General features: G+C 35.9%; 1 protein-coding gene across 2 annotated transcripts in view; it reads right to left on the bottom strand.

Moving 5' to 3' along the window:
* The window catches only part of nes (lysophosphatidylcholine acyltransferase 3 protein nessy), a 546,012-nt gene that overhangs the window by 247,287 nt on the left and 274,967 nt on the right, over positions 1-23,758 (bottom strand). For both annotated transcript variants that reach the window (XM_090382308.1, XM_090382309.1), the window contains exons 6-7: positions 19,738-19,845; positions 3,932-4,005 (exon numbers count right to left, since the gene is read on the bottom strand). In XM_090382308.1, the coding sequence (XP_090238434.1) occupies positions 3,932-4,005; positions 19,738-19,845 (182 nt within the window). The remainder of the gene's footprint in view (positions 1-3,931; positions 4,006-19,737; positions 19,846-23,758) is intronic.

Genomic DNA, 23,758 nt, shown 5'->3' on the forward strand with positions numbered 1-23,758 from the left:
TTGATCATAACTAGGTATGTTTCTGATTCCTCTTTCTTTGAGAGTAGGGCAGTGCATTGTGACATGGTCTAATATTATTGATTATTGTTTTATTGTGCCTTTCGTTTGCATGTGAGATGTTTAATGAAGTAACAGCTTCAATTTTGTCTTTTGCTGTTCCAAGCATGTAAATTATTGTTTCAGTGACTTCAATTAATGTACCAACTGTGTGATGGCTTAGCTAAGATACTCACTTGGATAAAAGTTTAAAGAAAGTAGGTTTTAAATCAATAGATACTGTCATCATGATATATTAAAATCTGTTTATTGTGTAACGGAGTAGTCATTATTTGCTTCCCGATTCCCCCTTATTAGTTTTAGTAATGGAAACTGATCATTACTAAAACTATACAGCATGATAGTTTTAGTAATTCTGTACACTTCCTGGTAAGAGTACAGAATGCTTATACAGCATGAAATAAAAAACACTTCCCATTAACTATACATTCCCTCTTACAGTTTGTCTAGTTCTTCCTTGAATTTATTAAAGCATCCACTTCCACAACATGTGGAAATTTGTTCTAATAATCAATTACTTGTTGGCTGAAGGTAAATAATTCCACATATATCCTGCAACTATCCCTCCTGAATTCAAGTGTGTCTGCTCATGTGTAGTCTGAGCAAGAGGAAGGATGTCATCAGCATTTAGATTACTCAATCCATTCAAAGTCTTAAATGCCACAATCAGAACTCCTTGCAGGTACCTTGTCTGCAGATGCTGTGTTTTGCAGGACTGAAGCCTTTCCTGGTAAGAGTAGCCATTAATCCCTCTCATTAATCATATTGCCCTTCTGTAAACTAGTTCCATCAGAACTGCACAAGCTGTCCTGGCAGCCCATCTGCACTGCTCAGAGAACTTATATCAAATCGTTGAAATATTATCAGAGTTGAATCAACCCTATGCAACTAACTTGGGGATGAATAACTGCTTTTATAATTAGTGGTAGGGTAGGTGAGTTGAAGACAAGTACTATATTCCAAATCAGAATAATCACAACTTGTAATTTTTAAAAGTTACCTCATCCTGTATTACACCTTGGTCAGGCACTTCCAGTTTGATTATTTAACAGAGATGTTAAGTAAATCTCATTCTGCTATTGCACTGAGTTGTTTAACAGATCACAGGGTTAACCAATACTGGAATTCCACCAAAAAATTATACACAGTTGTAAAAAATTCCAAAGCAACACAAATAACAATCAGAATCACTAGCTGCTAATTTCTACAATATATCAAAATCACTGGCTGTTCATTTCTAAAATATATATCTCCTAATTTCAATCATTAAACCATTCCAGGAGAGTCTGCTATATTCACCAAGCATTTTTAATATGCCCTTGGAAATCAATGCGTAAAGCAAAAATACATACAACTTTGGAAAACATTTCCCATAAATAGAAAATATGGCAAGGTTGCATTATGGATTATCTTAAAAAGCTTTTTCTTCACCTGACATTAGTAGGCTTCACGACACAATTTTGTCACAGTGTCTTCCTTTAATGTAAAATGGCCTAAAAGGCACAAATATGATTTAAAAAAAAAAAAAAAAAAAAAAAAATGGAGGCCCTAGGAATCTTTTTTATTAACATGTTAAAACATGATTATAATAAAATAAAAAATTATTCAATATCATATAATAATTATGTATGCATTAAATACAATAACTGACCATACAAAATAATACATATATTTTCAACAAGAGACATTACACTTAAAGAAATGTTAACATTTAACAGAGGATTAAAATCGATAAGGTACTTAAACCTCATGAATCACTATTCTGCATTTTGAAAATAATTCACTGTTTTCTCAGAAAAGGGTGTTTCTGAATCATTTTCTAATGTTGATTTCAGAAATAACTTGTTTGTTTCCATCACATCAGGTTTCTTCAAATATCACGAAATAAAATTTGATTTTTCACAAATTTTTATTAATTTGGGCAGAATTTTTTCATTGAAATTATAACAAAATGCTACTTTTATCAGAATTTTATATTTAAATGCATGTAAAAAAACACTATTAAAAAGGGAAGTCTGGTAAACAGTCCTCTCATTTTAAAAACTGATCTATGATGGATCAAATTTTCGTTACTTTGACTTTCTTGTAGGTCCTTCTACTTTACAGTCCCTCTTCAGCATCCAGCAGTCAGCCATGTTGACATTCCACCTCTCTCCTCTCCATGTCTTTAATGTCTTGGTGAAATCTCTCACCCTGTTCACTAACATTTCCTAGATTTTCTGGGAAGTAGTCAATGTGGGAGTGTAAGAAATATAACCTTGACACTCATGTTGCAGCCTAGCTTCCTGAAGTTTCCCAACATATTTTAAACTATATTGGTGTAGTCTGGATTCTTGTTTTATCCTAAAAAGTTCTCAACAACAGACCTGAAGCTAATCCATACCATTTTTTCCTCTTTTATTCATAGTTCCCTCAAAATCTCAGTCCCACATCAGTTTGTGAATTTAAGTTCCCCAAAAATTCCCCTTTTTAAGTTCCCCTTGTATTAGTTTCTCTTGGATGATCGATGGGAATTTAGTACAAAGGTAGTTGAAGCATGGTCCTTCCTGACTCAAACTGTTTCTCAAATCCAGTTTGATGTGCATCATCAAGTTAGACTGATAAAAATGTTAAAAAGTGCATCAAGTAATCCATGAGAACAGATGGCATATTAACAATATCTGTGAGATTTTAGGCCTATTGTATGGTACAAGCCAATGCATATTAACTGAAAATTTAAACAAGAGGCACTTTGTTGCAAAACTTGTACCCATCTGCTGAGTCACAAACAGAAAAAAAAAAAAAAAAAAAAAAATGGCTTTCTGTATGCAGGGACCAGGAAGCATAGCCAGAAAAAACAGAAATATCTTTTCCAAGGTCATAACGGAGGAAAGCTGGGTTTCTGGTTTATGACCCAGAAACAAAGCAGTAGTCCTCCCAGTGGAAAAGTCCATCTCACATCTAAAATGGCAAGGCAGGTCAAGGTCAAGCGCATGCTGATTGTTTTCTTCAAAAATGAGGGAATTGTTTATCAGGAGTTTTCTCCCATTAGGACAAACTGTAAATCACTAATCCTCCACGAGGATCCTAAGGCATTTGAGGGAGGATGTTAGGAGAAACATCCACACAAGTGGTGCACTGGACTGGCTTGTGCATATGACAATGAGCCAGTCCTTATGCTTTCAACAGTTCAACAGTTTTCAGCCAAGAACAAAATGACAATTGCCTCACACCCACCCATGCTTCTTCCTGTTCCACAAAATGAAAAATCCAATTAAAAGGATGAAGACTCAAAGAAAGAGATTCAAGCTGAATTGCAGAAGGTACTCAACAGCACCACAAAACAAGGGTTCCAAAGATGCTTCAGTGGGAGAAGCACTGGAATCAGTGTATAAATTCTCGAGAACAATAATTTGAAGGGGACAACAATGTGCAACTAACGTGAGTCTAAATAAATTTTATTCCCCCAGTTCAGAACCCTTTGATTGGCATCTCAAATTTATTTCAGTGATGCCACATTGATATAGCCAATGAGTTCTCAAGCACAGGTGTGGCCTGAGAACCTTTGGTGCAGCCTGAAAGTTCCTGAAGTCTGCTGGCATTGTCTGTGAGTAATTCTGAATTGGATTCCTCTGTCTTATAGCAATCTTTCATTGGAAATACCATCTATTTGGATTTCACATATTTTTTTTGAATGACAAATTACTATTTTTCAAATGAAACTGCTCTTACTAGGTGCATTTGTGAGATAATACACCTTATATAATTTTAAGTTGTTTGGCGTTAGCATATTATGTTTACAAATTGAAATTACTTATGATTTAATCCTACTAATATTAAAGTTAGGAAAGGTTCTTTTTAAAGTATGAAACATGCAATATCTATTCAAACTTACCATGATGGCTTTCCACCTCTATCTTTACCTGGAAATCTACCTTCTATAAAATCCAAGTATCGCTTCATTGGAAACTATAAGAAAATAACATAAAAAAAAACGCGTCCTGAAAGTTAAACCTAAGTTGAACAGAGAGTAAGGTAAAATAAATGTTACATCATTTCTATTTTTATATACAAACCAATATGAAAAAAAAAGAGGTAAGCAACAGAATGGGTAAGACAGTATATAGGGAACATTTAAGGATGTTCAAACGTGTTAATTTTTTGTTATACTGTATGCAATTATTTTAATATGCATTCAGGCAATTTATTTTGCATAGCAGTAAGTTATCCAAATGCAGATTTTTAAATTGTCTGAATTTTTAATGATACAAGAATATATACTGAAGAAATTAGAGGAATAAAGCCATGATATCTAGTGCAGTGTTTCTCAACCTTTTTGTAGCTGTGGCACACTTTTAAAAATGCTAACTTGTGGCACACTACAATCAATACTATACTCATATATTCACAAATGGGAAGTTATTTCTGTTGGGTATATTTAATAATTCACTTATTATTAGTGTAGTACAGGTGAACAGATCTATTACTAGGAATCAAAATGTGATGTCACATTGACCTCCAGAAAGCGATCAGACCGGTTCAGCGTAAATAAATGAATTTTTTGTTTGAATTAAATTTTATTATAAAACTTGATTTATTATTATTATTATTTTTTTTTTATTTGCATTTTCTGTGACATACTTGAAGCATACTCGTGGCACAGGTTTAGAAACATTGATCTAGTGTTTTACGCCCCCCCCCCCCTCCCTGGTTTGACTGCCTAGTAGAAAAAGAAAACAATGGGTTTAAAAACAAAGAAAAAAAATGATAAAATAAAATAAAAGAATTTTTACATAAATAATATGTAAAATGCTGAGAATTATAGTTGTTCTGAAATGATGTTTTAGGAGATCATATCAAGGAGCACAACTCTTGTTCTTATGTTCAATTACATGTTCAATTTTCATGTACATTTTCAATTACAACTTATGTTCAATTACATGGAACATAAAAAATTGAAATCACACAAAGTTATCAACAGCCTTCTTACAACAGAGATATAATAACAAAGAACTGGTAGGTATGACATGTTTAAGATCTTAAAAGAAAAGAGTAATGAATCAGGAAAGTATGTTCATGCTGAAAGGAAAAACTGGAACAAGGGGCAAGAATAAAAACTTTTGAAAATCAGCAAAAGATAAACTCAATCTCACCCTTGAGCAGCATGCTGCCCAAAGGTGAGAAATCAGATGAGAAAGACATCATAGAGAAATGCCTTAAGAGCCCCGACACATGCAACAACTGCAGTATCCAAAGCATCAACAGCTTTTAATGGAATCAATGTTTTCGGCATAAATCCTGCACATAATGTTCCCCATGTGGCCAAAATAAGCTCTGTGGAAAGAGAAGGCCAGATTTCCTATATCTGTAAACAGCCATGAACATAGGGTCTTTTTGATGTTCTTTTTACACAAGAAATAATTTTATTGACTTCACCAAAATTCTACTGAATTGTTTCTGGAAGCTCATGTAAGCCACAGACTAAGAAAATAACGTAGGTCAGATTTGGACAGAAAAACTGTAAGGCTGCTTTCATTACACACTGGGCATCATCGCTAACGAAGTCTTCACTTGGTTAGCGGACCAATTCTTGATCAATTCTTCACTAAGGACCAATTCTCGATCTGGCATAATAATTTCACAGAACTAAGCACAAATTTGGCAATTATGGAGTGCTTGGTGTTTTCGAAAACTTCCAGGAAACAAATGAGGATGAAAAGGTTCTCCATCCAATTTTCCAAACACCAAATTTGCAATATAAGAACACAAACACTTACTGTTTTCATCAGCAGACATCTAGATGCATTTTTTTTTTTTTTTTTTTTATGTGAACCCCAAACACGAGAGGTATTAGAACCTATAGTACTTAGTATCGTGCTTGGGTGGAGGTTGAGAAGATGAAAGAAGATATTTGTTGACATTGAAATTGAACTTCTGTAGACTGTAATTTTCAGGAAATATGTATGAAGGAAGGTTGTTCAAGAAAACAGCAGTTGAATGAATAAACGAGGAAGATGAAAAGTTGGTTCTGTGAGTTTGAAGTTGGACAGTAAATGGATGTTGGCTGGTGGCGGCACGTGTTCGGACTGTTTTGAAAGAGAGAGTGGGAATTATAGAAGCCAATTCAGAAGAACAGTGCCCATGGAAGTATCTGTAGAAGAGGCATGCAGCAGAAATAGTACGTATATGAGAAAGCGAGTGAAGAGACTCTGTTAGAGATGAATCATTAATTAACCTAACTGCCATCTTCTGAATGGAATCAAGAAGCCTGAGAGAGGTTTTGGGGGCACCACCCCAGATGTGGGAACAATATTCCATGGCAGGGCAGATTTGCGATTTATACAGAGTGAGCAGCTGTTTGGAAGAAAAGTAACGCCGAGAGCGAAAGAGAAAACCAAGTTTTTTAGATGCAGAGGAAGCAATATATGTAATGTGCTTGTGCCAAGAGAGATTAGAAGTCAGGGTAATCCCCAAAAGAGATATATCATTTTGCCTAGAAATCGGAGTGTCACTAAAGATAAGCATAGGAGCAGAAGAATCCTTTTTGCGAGATATAAGACAAGACTGTTTTAGAAGGGTTCAAATCAACTCTTTGCCCCACTGGAGGTATTACCTGAAGATCGGCATTTAAGGATTGGTAGCAGATTTTTGAGAAGTTGAAGCTGATTGAGCAGGACAAGGTTTCTCAAAATGGAAAGTGGAATGCAATGTGCTATCATTAGCAAAACTAGGATAGGATTTCCAGTCAGTGGAAGAAGGTCATTAATATACAAGAGGAAAAGAGTGGTGGAAAGAACTGAACCTTGGGGGACACCGGCATTAGTGGAGAAGTTAGAAGACAGAGAGCCATCAACCATCACCCTCAGTGAGCAAACTGGATAAACAATTACTAAAAACAGTTGGCAAACCGTAAGATGGAAGCTTGTTTAGAAGACCTTTATGCCAAACACGATCAAAAGCCTTTGAGATGTCAAAAGCAACTATTTGCGTTTCACCGAACCTTTCCATTGAATTAGTCCATAAATGGGTAACATAAGCCACAATATCACCAGTGGATCGACACTGACGGAATCCATACTGGCGATCGTTGATCAGACGGAAGGTTTCTAGGTAGTTTAAGAGTTGGCAGTTAATTGATTTCTCCATTACTTTAGAAAAATTAGAAGTAATTGCAATGGGACGATAATTAGATGGGAGGGATTTGTCACCGTTTTTAGGAACTGGCTGGATATGAGCAAATTTCCAAACAGAAGGAAAAACACCTTTGGAATAAGAAAGTGAAAAAAAGTGGCAAAGAATAGGAGTAAATTCAGGAGCACAGGTTTTGAGAACGAGTGGAGAAATACCATCAGGACCTGGAGCTTTCTTGCATCAAGATTCATCAAAATCCTTGTGATATCCTTTTGACGGAAGACCAGAGGAGGCATTGAATGGAGCGTGTTGGGAATGGTGGGAGGTGTTTTACCAAGATCATTAATACATGGGCTGGGAGAAAAATGGGATGCTAGCAGGTCAGCTTTATCAGTGACAGCAGAAGTGACAACAGAACCATCTGGTTTGGACAGAGGTGGGAGCAGAGATGGGCAAAAGTTGCGGCCAATAGCTTTGGCAAGAGACCAGAATGCTTGGCTACCATTAGGGCAAGAAGCAAGTTTTCTACTCTTAACCTGTTCAAACTCTAGTTTGGACTGATTAATAACTGCTTTACAATTGTTGTGAGCTTTGGTGTAGGCAGAAAATGAAACTGAAGAATTAGAAACAAGCCAATTACGATATGCAACATTCTTCTCTTGAACAGCCTTAGCACATTTATTGGAAAACCAAGGTTTAGATAAAGGACGAGATTTTAAAGTGGAGTGCGGAATAAAGGATTCCATTCCTGCAAGAATAATTTCACTAACACGATCTGAGCAAACGTTGACATCACAAGTTTTGAAACAGTAATCCGACCAAGGAAAAGAAGTCTCGCAGGTCATCCCATTTTGCATTCTTGTAAGGCCAAACAGCACGAGGTTGGGAATAGCCATGAGATAAAGGTTCCATTGGAGAAGACACAATCAGCGAGTTGTGGTCTGAAGTGCCTAAAGGACCTCTCACTTCGACCGTATACTTAGAAGGGTTGTTTGTGAGAAAAAGATCAAGCGTATTGGCTGCATGATTAGGATTGTCCAGTATTCTTGTAGGTAAATGAACGATCTGTGCTAGGTCATTAGCAATTGCAAAAGCCTCAGCATCTCGACCTGCTGGGTCGGTGTGACTAGAAAATGGAAGCCAGCTGGAGTTGTGAACATTAAAATCACCAAGGAAAATTACCTCACTGTTAGGAAAGTTGGACTGGAGAAAGTCGAGTTGCAAAGAGAGGAAGTCAAAGAGCTCCAAGTGATTAGTGGAGTTGGGAGAACGGTAGAGAGAACAGATGAATTTGACACAACGAGGTAGAGAGATTTTAAGCCAGAGAAGATCAAAGAGAGGAGATTCCAAATTGCCAAGTCTCTGACAGGGAATATCAGAACGGACGTATGTACAAGTACCACCTTTGAGGCGAAAGGAATCATACAGCGAATAATTTGGGCATCTGAGATGAGCAGTAGTTGAATCAACCGATAACTGAGATTCTGTCAGAAAAAGGACATGGGGTTTGGCAGACTGCAAGTGGAAATGGACATCGTTGAGATTAGAATTGAGACCACATATATTTGTGAAGGGGCTTAGAGTGGAACAGGTATTCTGTGTGTTATCAGACACTCAGCCTAAAACACTGATGGATCCAATATCTCTCTATTACAGAAGATTTAAGAGAAGTCCGATTGGCCTGCCTCCCTAAAATCCACTCATGCACACCTTCTCGATGGTAAGCCCTGTTACGTCACTTAGGTGGCAACGAACGTGTAGAGTGGTTCTCTTCAAGACGCCTGGTCAGCGTGAAGAGGAAAAGACCAAACCCTCCAGCATATGACAGCACTACAAAACAAATGGCCCTCAGTCCCCAGCAGCTTTCACTCACCTCTTACGGCAGAGAGAGGATCAGAGTGGAAGCAGAGGGTGCTAAGAATCTCTGGGTACGACCAGGCTGCCATGCACGGAAACTGAACTTGGCCTGTTACAACGTAAGATCGCTCATCGGTGAAGACAGGATATTAGAGCTGGAAAAGGAATTAGAAAATCATTGGTTTGACTGAAACAAGAAGAAGAAATGAATCACTTATAAGTTTATCAAGTGGAAATCTGCTGTACACCAATGGGAATAGTGAAAGGAGTGAAGGTGGAGTTGGGTTTCTGGTCCATAAAGATTTTAAAAACAACATTTTGGAATTCAAAAGTACATCACCAAGGGTGTCAAGACTAATACTCAAGATTTCTAAGAGGTACAAGCTAAAGATTATAATGATTTATGCACCAACATCGAGCCATGATGATGAAGAGGTTGAAGAAATGTACACCGAAATTGAGAGTCTTCTAGATGAGCAGAAAACCCACTACACTATTATTATGGGAGACTTCAATGCTAAGGTTGGAAAAAGACAAAACAGTGCAGAAAGGGCAACTATAGGAAATTTTGGAATTGGTGAAAGAAATGAAAGAGGTGAAAGACTTGTGGAATTTGCAGAATCTCAAGGACTGTCAGTAATGAACACTTTTTTCAAGAAAAGGCTGAACAGAAAGTGGACATGGAAGAGTCCAAATGGATTAACTACTAATGAAATAGACTTCATCCTCACTAACAGAAGATATATTGAGAATGATGTTACCGTCCTGAATAAGGTAAATGTTGGAAGTGATCACAGAATGGTAAGATGTACACTTGATATAGATGAAGGAAAGAAAGGAAAAAACTGACTCGAGTAAATAATACAAAGGTCTTTGAGATAACAGAAGAGGAGAAAAAGCAGTATGTACTGGAACTTAAGAACAAGTTTGAGCTTCTGCAGACTGCTCAGGACAAAGATATCGATGAGGAATATTACAACTTTCTGAAAGTGATAAAGTCCAAGAAACCTATAGGGAAAAAGAAATCCAAAGAAGAAAAAATTAGTCAAGAAACACTTGTCATGAATAACCAAAGACGACAAATGAAGAGCAAGAAAAACACTGACAGGGAGAAAATTAAGTATACTGAGTTATGCAAAGTTACGGCAGAGAGAGTTATGCAAAGTTACGGCTTTCTAATGACATAAGAAGATTTAACACAAGAAAAGTAGAACAAGCATTAAGGGAAAACAAAGGATTTAAATCAGCAGCCATGAAAGACAAATTACTACAGAAAGACAAATGATACTGAAACTGAAGAATAGCGATGGTGTACTTATAAACAGCAGAGAAGGCATAATTCAAATAGCAGAAGACTACTATAGAGAATTATACAAGGAGCAGGGGAATGATGCCAGCAGTGGGGAAGATGGATTGCAAAGTAGCAACACATACGACACACCCGATATTCTTCCTGATAAGGTAGAACATGCATTGAAGAAAATGAAGAATCAGAAAGCCCCGGGGGAAGATGAAGTTATTGTAGAGTTGTTAAAATTGGGAGGAAGAGACATAACACAAAAACTGGCAAGGCTCTTCACAAAGTTCATTAGAAAAGGTGTGACACCTAAGCAGTGGAATAATGCAATCATAGTTTTGCTGCATAAGAAAGGAGATAAATCAGAAATTGGAAATTATAGACCAATTAGCTTGTTATCCCACATCTACAAGTTGTTCACAAGGGTCATTACTAACAGATTAGAAAGAATACTTGATGAGACTCAACCGAAAGAGCAAGCTGGCTTTAGGACAGGATTCTCAACTATGGATCACCTTCACGTAATATCACAGCTAATGGAGAATGCAAATGAATATAAAACACCATTACGCCTGACATTTGTGGATTATGAAAAGGCATTTGACTCCATACAGCATAAGGCAATGTTTCGGGCACTGGAAAGACAAGGCATTGATACCCCATATATTATGATTTTGAAGAAAATATATGAGAGTTCTACCTCCTTTATTAGACTAGACAAAGACAGTAGGAAATTTAAAATTGAGAAAGGAGTTCGACAAGGAGACACAATATCTCTGAAGCTGTTTACTGCTGCCCTTGAGGAAGCTTTCAGAAGATTAGACTGGTTACAGAAAGGAGTCAATGTGAATGGAGAGTACTTAAACCATTTACATTTTGCAGATGACATTGTGGTCATAAGCCGCGATCCCAAAGAATTAGAGGAAAATCTTAATCAGTTATGCACAGCTAGTAAGGATTTTGGACTAAAGATGAATATGACTAAAACAAAAGTAATGATGAACAAGTATGCCACAGAAAGGGAAATAATGATTGAAGGAGCAGTAATTGAAAAGGTGGAGTCATATACTTATCTGCGACAAGTTATTAGCTGTAATAATGATAAATGGCTGGAAGTCAAGAGAAGAATAAATTTTGGATGGATAGCATTCAGGAAATATAGTCATCATCATCATCATCAGCCATTTTCAATCCACTGCAGAATGAAGGCCTCTCCAGCAACTTTCCAGTTCCTTCTGTTTTGAGCACTGGCCATCCATTTACTACTCAAAAACTCAATTATTTCATCTATCCATCTCCGCCTTTGTCTTCCAGGTTTTCTTCTAGCTCCTCTTGGGTACCATATAGTCACATACTGAAGAACAATATCCCAGTTTGTCTGAAGCATAAAATAATGAACCAATGTATACTCCCCACAATAACTTATGGAAGTGAAACTTGGGCACTCACCAAAAGAATGGAAGAGAAGCTGAGAACTACACAGCGAAGAATGGAACGAATCATATTGGGAATCAGACTGTTAGATAAGAAGAGAAACACATGGATTAGGCAGCAAACTCAAGTAAAGGATATTCTTATCAAAACTAAAGAACTAAAATGGTCTTGGGCAGGACACATAGCTCGAAGACATGATAACAGGTGGACTAAGAAAATAACAGAATGGTATCCAAGAGGAGCTAGAAGAAAACCTGGAAGACAAAGGCAGAGATGGATAGATGAAATTCATGAGTTTGTGGGTAGTAAATGGATGGCCAGTGCTCAAAACAGAAGGAACTGGAAAGTTGCTGGAGAGGCCTTCATCCTGCAGTGGATTGAAAATGGCTGATGATGATGATGATATTTGTGAAATGAATTAGGAAGTGCTTGGAAGGTTTAGATCTTTTCGTAGATAAGCTTGCTCTATTAGTTTGACAATTCATGGTGTATTCAATAGTAAAAAAAAGTGGGTGGGACATGCTGTATGAAGTAATGAAATTTTTGGATATGGCGTACACGTGATAAGAATATACCCAGATCCTTGACATAATGTGGCCTCGACAATGGCCCCCCCCTCCGCATACACACTACTCGGACTCCCTCCAGTCACTATCTGGCAGAGTAGAGGTAGCAAGATTATACACTAGCTGATCCGGAAGCCTCCTAGAGAGTTACCAATAGGTTCGGTCCGGTGTACAAACTAGCGGCTGGCCTGCAAACACGTTTTAGAGCTGTACCCTCGAAATGTAAGGAATATTGTATCTTGCCACGATGTTCATCATAACCTCCAAGGTCATCAATCATACTGCATGATGGAAGAGATAGGGAAGGGTTGACCGGAACATTGCTCTAGAGACTAAACATGGGCTCCACCTTCAAGCCTCCAATAAGCAAAGTGGTGGTATTTCACTGGTTGATAAGAGTCATCTACCACCTAGTATGCAGATATGCAAATTCTCCAAATGCCCATTCTGCAATTTTTTTATAGCAAAACTGAACTGTTATGAAACATGTTAAAGGAATGTATTTTCATCCATTGCCTTTGATGGCACAAGATTTAAAGCAAAACACACTAACCTGTTTACCTATGTCAGTAATTGAAAATATCACAGTTAAAATTGACATGGGTAAACAGGTTAGTGTATTTTGCCATCAAAGGCAATGGATGAAAATATGGTGTTTCCTGGAATATTTGCATGGAATATGTGCACAAATCATTAAAATCGCTACAATATGCATTTGATTATGCAGATATGCAAATGCATATAATCATGTATTTGGAAAAAAATATTTCTGAAAAGTCAGCCATATTCAAAGATATTAGAGAATTAGTATATTACATGTATGTGGAGCAGCTCATTTTACTTCACATCTGAGATCCAATTTCTGGAATATTTGTGATCCAAATAGAACTCAAAAAGCCACAAAGGTTGGTTAGAGAGGTCAAAAAACAGGTTACAATTTGGTGGTGGTGGTTGCATACCAAAGTGTAATAAAGACAGTAGTGGCTCACTTGACAAGTGTCCATTTTTCTTTTCATGGTCGGAAAAACATTCGGGGTTTTTTTTTTTTTTAAGTCTAATTGAATAACAATGCCAATATTTTAATTTTAAAACTGAAAATTATCTTAACAGCAGTGACAGTGGCCTCAATTTTTGGAAAATTTTTGGGTTATTTGAATTCTATTTAAACAGTGTCAATGTTTCATATTTTCTTCATGGATTGTTATATATATTGTACATACATCACAGGTTTTATTTAAAAATATAAAATTTAAAAAAAAAATTTTTTTCACCTTTTTAAAAAATAAAACAAAAAATACTTTAGACATAAATAGAAACATGAACTTCTGAACTCTTCCATTCTTCTCTTTCTTGGCGATTCCCTTCTACTTCTCTCTCTCTCTCTCTCTCTCTCTCTCTCAGGGTAACTCAGAAATTTTTTTTGGCTGGTGCAGCATAAGCTTCAGGCTTCCTTGCACCATATGGCTGCTAATAATAATAAGCATTATAAAAGACATACAAAAAAAATTATATACAGTGCCTTCTTACTTTTTGTGTTTAAATTACACAAATTTAAAATAACACATGGCAACTATTATTTCCCGAAAACGCAACTAGAAGCCAGCGATTTTCTCATTTTGTTTTGCTTAACATTGTTGATTAGTCATCTATTGGAAGTGCAAATTTTTTTCTTTTTCGCTCAATTTTACTTTTGTTTTTATTATTACCCATATGGCTAGTAAGCATCCTCATAATTCTAGTGGAAGTGATGGTAAGCACTCAAGGATTTCGCTTGAAATGAAACTGGGAGTGTTTAAGTGCTACGAACGAGGTGAGAGCACAGCATGCATTAAACATGCTCTGAGTGAGAGTACATTACGTACTATTGCAGATAATGCTGATAAAATTAAAGAAAGTGTTAAGAGTGGTGTACCATTAACTGCACAGAAGTTGTCATATGCTCGGTCAATCTTGATGGAACGAACGGAAAAAATGCTTGCTTGCCAAATGGATGAGTGACCAAAATAAAAAACATGTTAACCTAGAAGAACAAGTGCAAGAGAAATTGCTGACAGCCTTTATGATGATTCAGAAGAACATGCAAATGGGGAAGTTAAGTCCTTTTCAGCAAGTTCAGGATGGTTTGCAAATTTTCATCAATGATATGGTTTTCATAATGTGAAAATGTGTAGAGAAGCTGCATCGGCCAATAAAAATGCAGCAGATAAATTCAATGCAAAACTCAAGGTGATCACAGAGAAGGGGAAGTACATACCCAAACAGATATTCAACTTCAACAACACAGATTAATATTGGAAAAAAATACCTAATCGCACTTATATTTCCATTGCTGAGAAGACTGTGTCTGGTTTTAAGGCTGCGAAAAATCGTCTAACACTTCTGTTTGGTGCGAATATGGAGGGTCATAAAGTGAAACCTGTGTGCATTTACCACTATCAAAACCCTCGTGCCCTTAAAAGTTATGACAGGTCATATATGTTGATCCAAGAGTTACTTTCATGGACATATCATTACAATTTTGGTGATTATTTATATTACGCATGAATTTGAATTGAGTGTGACATTCCGGAACACAGCCCTTGTGTAAATTAAGTCGCCACAGTGTGTGTGTGTGTGTGTGTGTGTTCAATGCAACTCTATAAAGGTAATGTTTAAAGAGTTACATATAAAAAAGGTACAGTTGACGAAATGGTTTCAGTGAATGCAAAATTAATAAATAGGTATGACAGATGCAAGAGTAAATATAAGTTGTATTAAAAAGTTGTATTAATATATATTGAATTAAATATGCATAAATGTATGTGATAGTTACAAAGTTTTATTCACTCTGCTAGTTGCCAGCAATTAGCAGGGTGAAACGAACATTCCTATTATCCTACTTCTAACGAGAGTAGCCTGTGTGGACGTTGCTTATTGCTGCTCCTGAAACAGAGAAGATTTTTCTGATTTATTTTCTGTTTTATTAGCTTAAATTGGCATATTAACTTATTTTCTAGAGTAGCTTTATATTCCTAGTTACGATACTTAGTTTAAAGTTTAACTTAGATAGAGATTTTGTAGGTATTACTTAGTATCGGTAAGGGTATCAAAACGTGTTACAAGTTGCAGCTCCGTTGAACGAGAGGTTTTTTTTTTTTTAACCATATTTAGCTGATTTATTAACCAATTGTTATATCAAATTATTTTCTGTAAGTAGCTAGTCAGGATCCTTAGTTTATGCTGAATTGAGACAGCGAGATTTGGAAGTTAATCGATACTTAACTGTCCGTAGATTTACCGTTCGTAAATTGCCGCCATTGTTACACGATACAAAATATCTCGAACTAGATAGCATAAGCTTAGTATAGTATAGTACATAATATAATATTGTCAATTAATCAGTAAATCTATTAATCTTGTTGAACTTCATTGTCAATTAAATTGTACTTTTAACTATATACATATAACAACTTAGATTACGTGGCGTAAATTAGCAAAAATAAATAATTAATACCTAACTTGATACGGAAGTTATATAAAGGGATTTCGTAGATAAAACTCGATACTGAAACATAAATATAGCGTTATAACTGTGTTGGGATAAAAGTTTAGGGTTTTAATTTTGTACTGAAATTGAAATTTTATTGAAATTAAATCGAAATCATGACTCAGACCAGAGCAGCAAAGCAAAAGGCTCAATCTAATTGGGAATGCTGTGGCTCAGGGGTGAACTGAGGGGGGGCAGTTTCCCTCAGAATCACAGCACCCTTTGCTTGATGTTTGTGGAGCAGTCAGGTACGGGACAGACATGATACTGCCATGGGGGATGTCTTTGTATGTGCGCGATGCAAGGAGTGTAAGGAAATCAGGCGACAACTCAACGTTGTTATGGGCCTATATGAGAGCTTGAAGGACAGGGTGGATGCCGTCGAAGGAAAAAATTGAGGGGCCCATCAGCTCTCAGCTACCCACATCAACGCCAGAGCTTGCACTTGGGCATCACGCAACACAGCGGCAACCCCCAAGGCAGAATGCGCTGGTCCCAAAGGAACTAGTAGTTGTTGGTGACTCTATTGTCAGGGAAACGGGAAACATGCTTTGTAAAAAGGATAGGTGGAACAGGACCAGAGTATGTCTGCCAGGGGCAAAGGTTGATGACGTTGTGGAGAGGATAACATCTTTTAAGGGCACAAAAGGTGATATAGTTGTACACGTTGGCACTAATGATATAAAAAGTAGGAGACCGGCAGAATTACTTAACAAGTACAGGTCACTGTTGAAAAAAAGGCGTGAATTAGGGTTGAATTTGAAAGTGTCTGCAATTCTGCCCAGACACGATAGGAGGGAGTATATGATGAGAGCCCTGTCAATCAATTCGGCCATGGAAAGATTGTGCAAGGCTCAAGGGGTAGAAATTTTTTCAGCCTGGTCTACTTGTTAACAGGGGAGGCTGCTTCTACAGGGATGGGATACACTTAAATATAAAAGGTGCAAGAATGTTTGCTGATGCTATCGAGGCAGTGTCAGGTGGGTCGGAAAACTGCTAGATTGGAGGGGGATACAAGGACTAATAGATTAACAGTAGCCACTTGCAGAGGTGAAAGTGATTCTTGCACTGATTCTATTGGAATGAGCAGCAGCTTGGAAAATAAGATGCAGGATATTTCAGAGACTGCTGGGAGTCATTGGGGGACAAGTAAACACATGGGTTGTGTTAGGGTAGCTAAGAAAAAGAACAGGTGCATGTATACTTGCGTGTACACCAATGCTGGGAGTTTGGTAAATAAATTTGATGAATTTGAGGTATTGCTCAAAGCATCAAAGGCAGATATTGTTGGGATGTCAGAGACGTGGTGTCACACAGATATAAGTAATGCAGAACTGGAATTTGGGGTGTATAATACAACCAGGGATGTATAATAGAATCCTTTTCTTGAAACACAACCTCATGCTGCTTAACACATGCTCTCACACCTATATTCCATTTTCTGACAGGCTTAACATCTGCTATATATCTGTGGTTAAAATCTTTCAGAAGTTAGGATTTTTCAATCTCTCAGTATCTGAAAGGGTTGATATAGTCGTTGGTGCTACCATGATTGGGATATTATCTGTCTGATTTTTGGCGTGTTCTTTGAGGGAATGCTGCGGAGTTACCAGAACAGCCCAATCACTGCTTGGGCTGTTCTGCTAACTTGGACACTTCAGTTTGAGTCCTTCCAATATGTATTTTTGTGTTTCAGTTGCATATGAGTATTTGGGTACACTGACTAAAACATGTTTCACAGTTAAGGTCTTGGTAAGTTATTTTATATTCTATTTTTTTAAATTTTTGTATTTTCTTACCTGCCTTCCAAGACTACCCTTACAGTCTGGACAGACAGGTGTTTCACTTAGCAGTCTGTCTACTTGTGTTCCATGGATCCACAGTTGGGGTACAATAAGTCCACCTTGCATATCGTTTGAGCATGGCCAATCTAACCCAAGCACGGTAGTAAGTACTATAGGTTCTAATACCTCTCTTGTTTGGGGTTTTCATTAAAAAAAAAAAAATTTTTTTTTTGGAACTAGAAGCACCAAACAGGATTACAGACATAAGGTCGTATATGGCAATTCAGGTATCCAGCCTTAACTGTAGTGGAAAGAATTAGTGTAAAAAAGTGTCAATATAACACTGCATGTACATACAAGATCATAGTCTTTCTTTATTTAATTCTTTTTGCATGTACAGCTTTCTGTTCTTGTAGTTCTTGGACTAATTTTTTGGAAATGTTTAGTAAGTTACATTCATACAGGATGCATATGTGAATGGGACTTACTTTTTGGGTGCATGTGGAGTAAATGTGACAGGAATATCTGCAAAGTTTGAAATTCTGAGTAAGGCTTCAAAGTATCTACAGTTTAGTATTTACAAAGCATCTATAGTCTCTATGAGTAAATCTCCAAAACCAAGTCTTCTGTTATTTTAGGTGATTCAGTAGCATCCTTTAGACATTTCTGAATAAGAAATAGAGAAAGTGTACCCAGACATTTTGGCTTGTTTGAATATGTACTGTTAGGAACAGTGGCAATTCCTTTTGGAATATTTCTGTTTTGTGTCTCAGAATGAGAGGATGTGTCAAAGTCGATTTAATGTGCCACTAAAGAAGTTGACCCAAAGATTCAAGTGATGGATAACTTTCCTAGTGATCTATGTTAGCTCTTTTCAGCCCTTAACAGACTAACCTTTCTCCCAAGGTTTCCAAGTCCTTTCACAGGGAGGCAGGAGCAGTGCCTGGTGTGACGAAGCAAAAATTGGTAGGCATTAGTAATAAAGGTGAAATTCCTTTCTTATGCTCTAACAGTACTTTTGAAACAAGGGCTGCTATTAAATAAAAAGATTTATTAACAACAGGAACATAAAAGAACTAGAATTTGCTTTTTAGAAAACTACAGTGAAACTCAGAGAAATCATTCAGGCACAAATTGCTTAGCACACAGGACCTGTCCCATTGAGTGTGGGCAGAATTGCATATACAATTACATTTTTATCCATCTTGTATTATTTTTCCAGACATCTAACATGTTTGATAAATATTATGGTTATCATTTTTTGATTCCACAAACTTTTTAGTAAGTTAACATATATTAATCCAGATTGCTTCTGGTAAACATTGTTTTTTTAGTGTATATTTAAGCCCACTAATTATAACATTTAAATACAATATTACCCTACAGAAGGCTGCCCTGTTGAAAGATTAAGCTCATTTTCAATTTCAAATGAGCAGCCGAATTTGACTCACATGAAGCAGTCAGACTACCAAAATGAGCACCACATTATCAATCATAATTAGTCTAAACTTCTTCAGTTGAAACATAAATATAAATCATATGCCATCATACTTGATTTATTCAGTTATACTGAGCTATAATGAGTTCTATCAAGAACACGTCCTAAGCTGTTATAACAGGGTACATGAAGTTGGCATTTCTAAAAAGGTACATTTGAACTTATGATTTTTTAAACATAAGGGCAGTTTGAAAAGTAAGGTAACAGTTGTTTTTGGGAGACACTGGGCATTTCCCAATAGTGAAACATTGCATCTGACTTTCCTGTTTAACTCTCTGCAAAAAAAAACATTTGGCAGCAAACCAATTCAGTGATGAAGTTAAATGGTGCATTGAAACCTGGTTGAATGGCAATGTTCCCAAATTTTAAAATAGCAATAAAATTTAACTGACATTGGAACAAATGTCTGAATGTCATAAGTAACTGTGTCAAAAATTAGTTCATTAACATGCCATCATTTGTGTGATCTCACTGTTCTCCAATTAAATGTCTTTTTGTAAAAAGAAAAAAAAAAAAAAAAAAACTTATTATTCTTTTCAAATAGCCCTTGTATAGCATGTACATGAAATATAATGCTCACTCTGAATTAAATTGAATTGAATACCAACCTGAGGTCCAACCATAAAACCACCAAAGAAATAAGTATGTCCTGCAACTTCTAATAGTGAAGGGCATTTTTGGATTGCTGTCTTTTTCTGATCATTTGAAAGTTTTTCCTTTAAGAAACAATTATTTATGAATAATTTATATATTTCTCTTTCTCTCCAACTCTTTCTCTCTCTCAACACACACACACACACACACACACACACACACACACACACACACGCACACACAACTTCAGTTATCAAGAAATAAAAAACAGTTTAAAGTTTTTCTATAAATGTTATTCCTTTGAGGTCAGTTTCTTAAAAGACTGCTCAGAATAAAAATTCTAACATACATTCAATACAGCAAATTTATCCAGAAAATCCCTCTAATTCAACAAACTTTATTCTTACATCAACTGCAGTAAAGTATTACTTAACAGAGTTAATATTAATTTATTACTTATCTGATAGTTAATTATTCCTTAGAGTCAAACATATGGTAACAATGTTTTTTTACCAATCACAGCCCCCTCCAGCCTTATTTACATAGTTAGTGCCAGCAAACTCAGTGGACAGAATTAAATAATAATAGTTTTAAATGTTTTGTAACATAAAATGAAATTAACTTATTAAATTAAATATTACATTAATTGCAAATCTGGACAAATTTCATAGCACATCAGTTGTGTTAGGGTGAAAAAAGTGATAACTAATTTTCATAAAAGTTAGAAAATAAGCATTTTTTATATGGAAGTTAAATGTAAAAGGGAATGAGTCAATTACAAGCCATCCATTAGCAGAACTTGTTATAATTGCTACATGCATGTTACTTATCACCTGTCATCCATGCACATTTGAGGATATCTCTTGATGGAAACTTTACAACAAATGACTACTAAGGCCAAGATGAGTGTGTGAGAGTTAAAATAATTTTAATTAATGCAGTTTAAACCATCAAACAGCATCTATTACTTGAAGACAACTAAAAGTTTTAAGTTCTTTATCAACAAATACTGTGTGACTGTAAAGCCCTTTCCCACTTTTAAAAATGAATCGCTTTTAAATCGCTACTTGTGATCTGCATCTAGGCATTAGGAAGCCGAAATGATTACAATATTTAATACATTTCTATTTGAACAAGGTGACTGTCTTTGATATGCTCTGAGGACTTCACCAATATCATACCAAATCAAACACTATCTTTATACTTGAAAAAAACTGCACTATCTTCAAGCAACATTTTAAAACAAACTTGACTATACTTGGTTATACATGTTATGGTTACATTTCTAAACCTTTTTATCATGAAGACAAAGAATAAGAATATAACTGGAAAACACTCAAATTCGCTATTCAGAGACCCATTCTTTTTAAAATGAACACAAAAGCTAATTTGGTTTAGTAGAGTGAATAAATTGCTTAGCTCCTTGATGGTCAAATTTCAAAAGAATTTTTTATTGTTTAAGAAATTCCCACATATATTGATTAAACTGGAATTTTACTGAAGTGTATAACCACTGATTTTTTTCCTCAGCTATCCTACCTCCATTATTTCAACTCCACGTTTGTATTTTGTTTATGGTGAACTGGAACTACCACAAAATGGTATTCAAGTTTCGTGATTGATGGAGAGGGCATCTGTTATAATGTTCACTCTAAAGACAAATACGGTTATTATGAAGTATCTATTTTGGGCTCATAGTGGGCTTGCTCTTGCAAGCCCACGATGAGCTATAGTGGGCTTGCAAGAGTCCATTGTTATGTTTTTTTTTTTGAAAATTTGCAAGCCAATTGTTGAAACGATCATTTACTTTACAAATGAAATCCTGAATTCAATTATTGAGAATCCAGAGTCAGAACTACGGTGGAGCAAGTTGAGCCCCATCCCCAGTAATGATCAATCAGCCAGTTATGTGTTTTAAAATTGCTTCACTTTTGATTTAATTACAGTCGTACCTCTGTTTAACAAACTTCTTTATAGCGAATTTTTGAATTCCCCTTGGTAATTACATTTAAAATAGTTTCCATAGAACAAAGAAAATTTCCATATACAAACGGATTACAAGAGATTGTACCCATTGTTCCCACCTCTGGCTGGCCTTTAGGCAGTTAGAAAGCACAAATTAAGGGTTAAAGAGATTACCGCTCTGTAATGTTAGTGGTGCTCGTAAAACCTATGCAGCCACCTATCCCAACTACCGAGAAGTCACGCTAGTCAGTATTCTTTCTATAGCCAGTCAGTAGATTAAGGTGTATTCCCAATATGGATAATAGCCTCAATGCACGGTAGCTGATTTTATGTGAAACATCCCTTGAGTTTCTTTTAGGTACCGGCAGTTCTCACTTTACGAGTTCGAGGGTTTATGAGTTGTTTCTTTTTCTTTTTTTTTTTTTTTTTTTTTAGTATCAAATATCAACAAAATCGAAAATATGACATTAAATTGGGGGGAAAAAAATTAATGCTAAACATTCATAAATACCACATTTCAAACCATGCGTGTAGCTATACAATACAGTGTACCCCGCTTTACGACATCAATCCGTTACCATATTATTGTGAAAATATCGTAACGTGAACCCAATAACACGTTTTTTTTTTGGTAATTCATTCCACAACCTCGGAAGTTAAAATTTTCGCTATATAATTCCCTAAAAGGTTGCTTTTATAGTGTAAATTGTTACCAATTCAAATCATTAAACGCACTACACTTTCATCGTTATATGTTATAAGAACCAATTTTGAACGGCTTTATGATATTTTTCTAAAGCACATTTCTGGAAGTCACAACCATAAAACAATAAAAACAATTTGCACTTTCTGGTTTATTGGGCTTTTCTGTTACTGCAAGCAATTATAAATGGGTAGAAAACTCGATGTTATTGCATTTGGGAAAATACCGATAGCTGGAATTGTGTGGGTTTTTTACATTATTATGGTGAAATGTGTTTGCCCCTTACTGAAATCTTCAATCGTATAAAAAACATAAATTTTCAGAATCTTCTCTTCATTCCTTTTTTTTTTTTTAAGCTTTATAAACTTGTTACTCCGCGCATATCGTATTAGTTGCAATTTGATTTGTGCATTCTGTTAAAAAATGCTTATGCATGCTATTGAAATTTATAAAGAAAAGAGAAGATTATCTTGGAAATAAACGCCTCAAAGCATTTCTGAAGAAGACAACTCCTTGTGCAACAAACCAATGAGTGCTGAGCCAATAATGAGTGATCAACGAGTGTACATTTAGTCAATGATGATGATGAAGAAAAGAATAAACATTCTTTAACATTTGCAAGTCATAAATAATTTCTTTATTATTATAATTTGCTTGATTTTACAGGTTACGTTTTCATTTCTTTGGATAAATCAATCACTGTTTAAACATAAAATAATTAGCTAACTAATTTCATTGTTGATAATGTAACGCCTGTTTTTAACATTGTCTATGGGCCTCCGTAGCTGAGTGGTCAGGAACAGGAGTGCAGTAGCACACGCTCTTTGAGTAGACCGGGGTTCAAGCCCCTGACTGCTAAATACGGTCGATCTGCCAACCAGCAATGGACCAGAGTGGCAGATTATGGTCCATTTCCCTCAGCATGAATTGTTGAGGAGGCTTCCATCCTGCAGTGGGTTGATAATGGCTGCACTTTGCATTTTATGGGAAATAAATTCCCATTTTACGAGTGCACTCTAGGAACAAATTAACTCGTAAAGTCGAGAACTATCTGTATTTTGATTTCTATATATTGATTACAAAATAAAAGAGCTCTTGTATTGTAAATATTTTATTGTTCATTCACAAATTTCCATAATTTCTGGAATACAAGATACTATGGATTTATGATAACTAAAGTAAGAGGCATATAGTTGCGAATTCAAGGTATCTAAATGTCTTTGGAAAACAGCATCGACATACGCAGCTGTTGGGGGCATCTAACAATGGAATATAAATAAAATGCAAGACCGAAAAAGAAATTGTTGACAAATACTTGTATTGTTGCAATCATACTTACTGCAGTAGTAACTGCAGAAAGTATGATT

This window comes from Mastigoproctus giganteus, chromosome 10, assembly GCF_048544385.1.
Source record: "Mastigoproctus giganteus isolate SK-2022 chromosome 10, ASM4854438v1, whole genome shotgun sequence".
NCBI lineage: Eukaryota > Metazoa > Arthropoda > Arachnida > Uropygi > Thelyphonidae > Mastigoproctus > Mastigoproctus giganteus.